An 8437-nucleotide genomic window follows, 5' to 3' on the forward strand; every position below is an offset into this window, starting at 1 on the left:
TATTCTAGAAATGGTACATTTAAAGCATATTACTTCTTTTCTAAATGACACAGTATTTTAATAAAGAATAGGCTAACTTTTTTAGAAGAAATGGATAAACCCATGCATTTAAAAGGTCTGTTTTAGTGCTCTGCAGTAATTTAAGAAACTGGGTCTGTATCTGTGATTATCACTGGTGGCTTGAAACAGTTTCATCAAGATAAATGATACTTCTAGTATGGAAGGAAGTACAAAAATACTTAGAGGTGTACGTGCAGCTAAGATATTTGACCACAAACGATGCTGCTCATTCAGCCCCTGTACTAAAACAGCTCATTTTTCTAAATGTAAATATCTTAAGAATTCTCACACCCTGAAAATGACTGATTTTCAAGATTACGAAATGTGTCAGTTTCACCACCTGGAAGGAGAAAGTCATCCCTGTATTTTCTTTGTAACCTCTGACAAGATGCTTCAGTGGTCAGCTTAATACAGTCTGTGAGTGAAAAATCACCTTTGCATCAGCCACAAAAATGCTAGTACTGTATTTTGTGAGTGCAGTACGCAACCACCTCACTTTTATGTTAACACTCCAACCCACTTGTCAAAGGGTAAATAATTGCACGTTTCTGTCTCTTGGTTATTTCAAACTCGTATGTGGGCAAATTAAAAGTTTTAAATTCAGTTACCAAACCCTCCAGCCATAAATCACAAGCACTCATTACAATTTTCTCTCTTCTGTACCACTTTTAGAAAAATGCATTTACAAAACTTAATCTCAATGGAACTCCATCCAAGGGCCCTAAGAACAGCACTGAAAGGTTAATGACCAAAGAGCTTAGAGACCTGGACAAGCCATTTCTAGATGAACCTGTCATAGTAATTCAGTTTAACCATTAACAAGTGCCTAGTAATTGATGTGTAATTTTTGGTTTTAAAAAAGCAACAGCGTGTGATCATTACCTTGTGGGTCAGGGAAGGTCAAGCCTTCGTCCATGTAACCCATAATTGATTGCTGCAGTTAAGCAGTGTAAGTCCTGATTGCTCAGCAGCCAGTTTCAAGGTCTGCTGTTAGGCTTTCCAAGCGCCCACAGCCAGGTGAGCTGCAATCTTCTCCAGGCTTTATGGACTGTTTAACTTCCTTTGATTTCTGTTCAAGATACTACTGTTGGAGAAAGACCTGCTTGAAGGGCTAGCATTGAAGGCTTGGTGATTAAGCCAGTTTCTTTCAGTGAAACCTTTTTTACCTATTGACTTAAAAGATGTATACGGGTTAAATAGCCTAAGTTATGGACTAAATGGATTAAATTTACCTTCTATGAAATAAAAAGTGAAAGCAAAATAATATTTTCTTTAAAAAAAAGGAATGTACTCTAGAATGGAATGTCAGTCACCTTTTCTGATGCCCGTGGAGATACTTGTAGGTATGGTATTGTGGTCCGTCATATACAAGGCTTTAGAGAGAGAGAGGGAGAGAGAGACAGGATGAGGAAAACAAGCTCACACCCAAGTGTTCCTGTCCGACAGCCTCAGGTATGGAAGGTTCATCTGTCATGGTTTTAGTCTGCAGAAATAAAATCACAAATGTATATCCTGACAAGCAGTGACCCCAAATTTGATGAAACTAATTCTAAAGCCTTTTATAAAATTGTTTAAAATTCTCCTCTCCTAATAACTTTGGTCCGCATATGAGAACACAAGTGACTAATGCTACAGAAATACAGTATACAAATAAATACCTGATAGAAACAAATGCAGGACAGCAGCTTCTTTTTTCCCCACACTTCACCTCTGCTTGGTAGTCCAAATAAAAGGCATAGTTTCTTCTGCCCAAGTTATTCTCACAGCAAATAGTAAATGTAGCATTTTTTTTTCTAAGCTATCAATGTAACTAACTAAAAGAGCAAACACAATGAAGTTAATGAAGATGCATATGTTCATTTTTCTTCCATATTTGAGTGGGAGAAGAACAGCTTTGGGAAGATTGTCAGTTCAAGCAGATATTTTTTTCCAGGTATGGGAAAATTCTGTAAGGCTATGTAAACTTAGTGAGGCTATACAAACTTAAATTCAACACTGCTCTACTCTGTGCACACCCATGAAAAGCTATTCCGATTCATACCCAGAGCCCAGTACCTCTAAGTTACTCTGTAGCATCAAACTCCACACCGAATCACCTCGGTTCAGGAGGCTGATGTTGCTGTTAGAGGTACCTAAGGTGATTCTGCAACACCAGCCTAGAGAACCCAACTGAGGAAGTGATTAGACATCTTTGACTAAATTCACGAATGACTGAAGGATAGCTCATTAATAGCAAGACATAACTGGATCAAAGACTGAGTGATTAGTAAAAACAAAATTAATGTTATTGAAGGGGATGCAATAACATAAAGCAACAAATGTGCCTTTAAATGTTCTTTCAGAGCCAAGGTGAACGTCTCCTTTCCAGAGAAGCCCCCGAAGAACTGAAGCAGCAACCTCTTGCTCTCGGATACTTCGTATCAACTGCCAAAGCTGAGAATCTTCCACAGTGGTTCTGGTCATCCTGTCCTCAGGCACAAAACCAGTGTCCCCTCTTCCTGAAGGTCTGTCTTGGTAGCCTTTCGCAGGGGAAAGGGAGAGAGAATTGTATTTAAACCATATAAATTTCCTTTGAAAATGTTGGGTTTGGGTGTTACTTTTACTGACAGTACTGGGAATGGCAGAATTACAATTGTAGGTTTAAATTTGCTTAAGATAACTGGCTAATAGAACTTACTCTCCTCTATTTCTAAAGCTATTACCTGAAAATGGAATAGTTTGGCAGCTTCTAAGTACAGATTCATCAGAGCTGTGTCCACTGTTAAGGAAATGTCCCAATTTTCCTTTTTTAAATTTCAGTTATACGTCCCTCCTGGCTTAGCTTCTCCTATTCTGCCATAATCCACTCATGATACAGAGATTAAAAGCTAGAAAGGGGAGTAGCACTTCCATATAGAGCCCTTACTATCCATTTCCCTAGTTGTAAAAGGTGCATGGTACAGTCTTCATTGTCAGAGTGTATCTGATACCTGCTGATCCAGAAGATCGCTATTTCTTGCAAGAGGTATTGGTATCATTCTTGCAAGAGCAGAATTGCTTCAACTAGAGATTCACCAACCTCTGTAGAGTGACATGCAGCTTCTTATTGCAGTGATGCCAACTAATGAGGATGGAAAAGGAAGGTGAAAAATCAGCCTTGAGTAGTGTCATGTAAATACTCGAGCAAGCAACATAAAAACTAATTAAGATAGTAGCACTTTCTTTATGCATTCCCATGTTAATTAACAAATGCTAAACATTTTTGCAAGTCTCCTAGCTAAACTCTCTCATCCATGTCTATCAGGCAATTATCAGAGTAAAGGTATTTGATATTTCTCAGTTGTTTCCTCATGCAAAAAAGCCATTTTAGGACTGATGATTTAAGAATGTCCCTTGCAGTCGGCAAGGCAGACTTTATATTCAGTATAGCATCTTCACCATCAAAGTACTAAAGTACCCAGATATATGAGATCGCCTGCCTAATTCTTTACACCCTCTACGTTTTCATGGATAGATTTCCCAGAAGCATGTGCTTTGATCTAAACCTATGGAATGGAGATCTCAAAATAATGTGAAAAGTAAGGCACCATATTTTTGGAGCTAGCGATAAGTTTTATCCTAATCTTAGAACTACCTTTTTTTGTGAATGAATAATATGAAGACTCCGTTTCAGTTCCAGCATTAAAAACGCTGTCAGAAGAGCTCCAGGCAACCTCATGAATTCCTTCCATAAGCTTATACTAGATTTGTTCTAGAGAGGAGCCACCACCCTTCCCCCTATTCCCCCTCAGCCTAACACAATTGCTCTCTCAGATGTAGGCTGAATTAAATGTTTAATTTGACTTGGAACATACCGTTTTGGTTTGGACAATTTTTAATAAAAGCAAGGGGCTGAATTCATGCAGTAACTTGTACACTGTTCAGAGAGCAGGTGGTGCTGCCTCCTTTATGCTGCACAGCGCAATTAGGAAACTTGTATGGCATGTGAGACATACAGATTCGAGTCATCTCTGTCTGATTTGGATTAAGTATTTTTGAGTTGAAGTATTTCACCTCTACGGTGCATGCCGTAACTGGAGGAGTCTAAATTAGAGGTTTTGCCTCAGCAGGCTGTGTGGCCTATTAGGCTATCCACTTGAAAGGCTTATATGGTTGGCTCTACCCCTGGCACATCATCAATATGAAATCCCTTTCCTGCTCCTGCATAAAGTTATGCACAAAACTCACTCCAGAAAGAAGATGAGAGCTATTCAGAAAGCATGGAACAGGTCAAAGGCTGCACTAAGTGTTCTGGTCGGACATGTCACTCGGATGGATCTGGTACTCTGCGGTGGGTCTCCTACAGGGAGAGTCTGAGGAATTAGAATGCTGTGTTTCGTTTGATATTTTACTAACAGTGACATATGCCAAGCGTTTTACCTCATCACTTCTTCCCTGACTAAAACTAAGAATAGAATTCAGCGTGCTTTTTAAAGATCCTTGATTCCTGTCAAAAAGAAAAAATTTTTATTCAAAGATGTAATCATTATAGAACTTCAAAATACACTTGTTTATGGTGGGTTCAATACAGAATTGCTAACTTTCCATCAGAGACAATTCAGAATATGTTTGTTCACTGTGAATCTTCATAAATACTTGCTATATGAAGAGTTACATTGTTTGTGTTTTTTTCATTTCACAGGCCTCATTGCATCATCATATCTCTGTAGCACAGACAGATGAGCTACTACCTGCCAGAAATTCTCAGCGAGTTCCTCACCCCCTTGACTCTAAAACTACATCAGATGTCTTGAGGTAATGTCTTTTAGGTTTTGTAGTGCTTCCATAAGGTTATGGGAACTGGAATGAAATTTCAGAGGGACCTTTTATTGGGCGTATCAACAGTTTACACCTCTGTTATGCCCTGCACGTAAACAAAACAAAACAAAAAATATATATAGTTCCTGTGACTACAACCAAAGAGCAGGACTTTGAGAGTTACTTCATCAATTTTCCATACTACTCTGCAAAGCTATGACAAGTGATGACTTGTGCCTTATAAAGTGGACTCCTTGGTTTGCCTCCCAAAGATCATTTGGTTTAGCTGGCGGTCTAATCTGGCCTGTGTAAATAATTATTTTTACTCACCAAACCAAACGGAATTATTAAAGGAAATAGAGGTACTCTGCTGATACCCACTATCTTAGGAGTTGGGGTATAAAGGGAACACTTTCCGAAATAATGGAGTTGTTTATCTATCCTGTTGTAGAAGATAACTAGAGAACTGGTTGCATCTATGCCACGTGTTGGAGACTGAAAACAGATCTGGTTTATGGCATAGCATGCAGGGTGGAACACGCCAGTGCACAAACATGTAAATTTCTACCAAGTAGAGAGTATTGGCAGGAAACATGAAAAACAATCTACTTAACTCAAATTGGTGGTTATGTACCGTTCTAGAACTGAATTTGTGTCCTCTTACAGAGAGGACTGAGCTATTGCATCTTCATCAGTTTGAGTAAAAGGATGGTGCTCTTGGAGATGCACAGGGAAAGAAGGAGACAAAACAGACACACATTAGAACATAGGAAATTCTAATCAGACATAAAGAAAAATATTTTTTTACAAAAATTGTGATCAAATATTGGAACGTTTCCCAGAGAGGCTGTGGAACCTCAGTCCTGAGAGGTGTTCAAGATTCAAGGTTTTTAATACAGTAGCGAATTAAACTTGTAGAGGTTCCTTCTAATGTAAATTAATCTATGATTCTGTAATCTCTACTGTGTAATGGGGAAGGGCCTGGATTCAAACAGCATGGGCCTAGTTCAAATAAATTAAAAACAAAAATTACCCCCACGCCCTAAGGCACACACTCTTTGCTCAGTTTCCGACTTTGCCAATACCACCAGCATCAATAGTCAGGCAGTCCTTACCACATCGCACCACCAGAACAAATCAGAGAGAAGTTTAAGTAAATCTTTTAGAAAAAATGAACAGTAAAATTCCAGTTTCATTTTCTCTGCATTTCTCTTCCACAGGTTTGTTTTGGAGCAGTATAATGCACTGTCCTGGCTTACATGTAACCCTGCCACTCAGGATCGCAGCTCCTGCCTTCCTGTCCACTTTGTGGTGCTCACCCAGTTGTACAATGCCATCATGAATATACTCTAATAGATAGAAAAGCACTTGTTCTTCTGGCTTATTCTCCCCTTAACCTGAGAAATGTGCCACAGTCTGCAAAGATCACAATTTTGCTTCTCTTCAGACCAGTCCTGTGCTGTGCTTCTGTTCCTCCAAAAGCACATGTGAATTCTGCAGTGCTGAAAAGTAAAACACCCATTAACATCTCTGGCAGCTTCAGTCCAAATTTTGGGAACATCCAAGAACAGTGAACACAGAGTAACCTCAAGCCAGTGTTAGTTTGGTGGCCCAGTAACTACTGGTCAGTGTGATTTTTTTTTAATATTATTTTATTTTTTTAAGGAAGACTACGGTATCTTTTTGGATTAAGAACTCTGCTAAACAACCATAAGCAGTTTCAGCCCTGCAAGTAAATACACCTTGTAGTGACCAGTTTGGGTTGTCCAAAAGCTATATTGTTGTTTGATCATCATAAACTGGGACTTGGCAGGAAAAAAACAAACATGCAGTTGTGGTCTCGTATAAATATTGCAGTTTTCTGTCTACCTGGAGTTCCTGTCAGAGTGGATTGGGATGAATGCATGCATTTGTTACCTGTCCATGTAGATATGAATGGTCTGGAGATATTTTATTTATTTTTAGGTTTGGGGAGGGGAGGGATTAAATTATAAAGGACCAGGAACAGTTGAATATCTTGAAAATCCAGCTCCGTTCCACTCACTGTAGGGTTATTTATCTACATACCTCTCACTCTTCTGACCTAGAAATCAAAAATGAAGCTAATAACAATCAAAAGTCCAAGTTGGGAAGGGGAGCATATCCTGGTGGGGATGTGCCTGTATTTTAAGGAATTCTCACCTGCATTTAGCCTGGTTAAAGCAAGAAAAGGCCAGTGTTTAATGAAGGATAACACTACCTAGTGGAAGAAGAGTAACTGAGAGGTAGGGAGGAAAAATACTTTAAAGCCCAATGTAAGGGCAAATGGAAAGTGGTAAATTAATCTATTGTAGAGCTATGATTGAAATATATTTCCAATAAATTTAGTGATACTAGAAAACTATTTACTGAAACCCAAGTCGCCCTTTAATTCTGGGCAGACTCGTCCATGTACATATCCAAAAATATGGTTTTTGTTTACACTAAATCAGTTACAAATCTGGTGTATTTTTTCTGACTATAGGAATATTATTTCAAAGAAATAATTTTTAAAAATTATATCATTAAATTAGTACTTGAAGTTATACCACTGTGGTGGAAAAGTTACTTTGTTTAGTAAAATGATTGCCATTTCAAAGGTTAATGGCTAATTGAAGTATTTTTATGACTCCTTCATTCCAGGCTTCAAGGGGTTTATATTTAAACTCCATTTTCTAATGTTTGTTGTTGCACTGTGCAGCAGGCATGGACTGCCTTATATGAGGGGTCGGGCACTTTGATCAGGCTGTGTGACCTAGTTATCTATCTGTGGAGAAAAACCTACAAATTTTAAAGTTCTTCCAAAAGACTTTCATGTTCTGGTTAAAAAAAAATGAAAATTCTATGATTTTAAAAAGTATTTTTCTTGAGATAATGTAACATTTAAAACAAATTATATAAAAATAAGAATTGCTTGTGTAATGAGAAGGTGAAGTCAGAGAAGTAACCTGTAAATGGATTATCTCATTCTCTGCACCAAACCTCCCATGTGGGTATCTTCTTTGCAATGTATAGGTTAAAAAAAAAAAATCTGATATCAAACCATTTGTATCTAATGTGTACAGTGTAAAATTGACTTTAAAAATATTGCAGTACTATTTTTTCTTAATCAGAAAAGAAAATTCTCAAGGCCTTTTGAAGAGCATAAAAAAATGAAGATTGTAAACTTGTATAAAAAATTTAACTTGGGGAGGAAAAATGTAAAGTAGACATTTGTAATCTTTTACCATTTGGGGGTTATTTGTTCCCAGGATCATCTGAACTTTGGATTATTATTCTGTTTGTTCTTTTTAAATGGGCCATTTTTATCCAGGGGCATTTCTTCCCCAGAAACCTGGTTCTAAGCAAAAATTAAAAATAAAAAAGGGCAGCAAGGAGTAGTTTTCATCTGGTGTCTTTTATTTAATTTTTTTAAGTTAAGAGAAGCTGGTGACATATTTATACGTTTTTGTGCAAAATAAATGAATGGCAATAGATTTTAAAGAAAAATCTTATGTACTTCAGTGTGAAAAGTTCTGTATAATATTTCCCTTAAATATGCATTATTTTACTTGTGAGTTTTTTACTGAATTAATCTGAAATG

The 8437-nt window shown here is 37.6% G+C and overlaps 1 protein-coding gene across 7 annotated transcripts in view; it reads left to right on the top strand.

Annotated features, from left to right (window-relative positions):
- The window catches only part of MED13L (mediator complex subunit 13L), a 188571-nt gene extending 180340 nt beyond the window's left edge, over positions 1 to 8231 (top strand). For all 7 annotated transcript variants that reach the window (XM_035556599.2, XM_035556600.2, XM_050714147.1 and 4 more), the window contains 3 exons: positions 2403 to 2564; positions 4721 to 4833; positions 6057 to 8231. In XM_035556599.2, the coding sequence (XP_035412492.1) occupies positions 2403 to 2564; positions 4721 to 4833; positions 6057 to 6189 (408 nt within the window). In that variant the 3' untranslated portion in view covers positions 6190 to 8231. The remainder of the gene's footprint in view (positions 1 to 2402; positions 2565 to 4720; positions 4834 to 6056) is intronic.
- Positions 8232 to 8437: the final 206 nt, after the last annotated feature.

Source organism: Cygnus atratus, chromosome 17 (genome assembly GCF_013377495.2).
Source record: "Cygnus atratus isolate AKBS03 ecotype Queensland, Australia chromosome 17, CAtr_DNAZoo_HiC_assembly, whole genome shotgun sequence".
Taxonomy (NCBI): domain Eukaryota; kingdom Metazoa; phylum Chordata; class Aves; order Anseriformes; family Anatidae; genus Cygnus; species Cygnus atratus.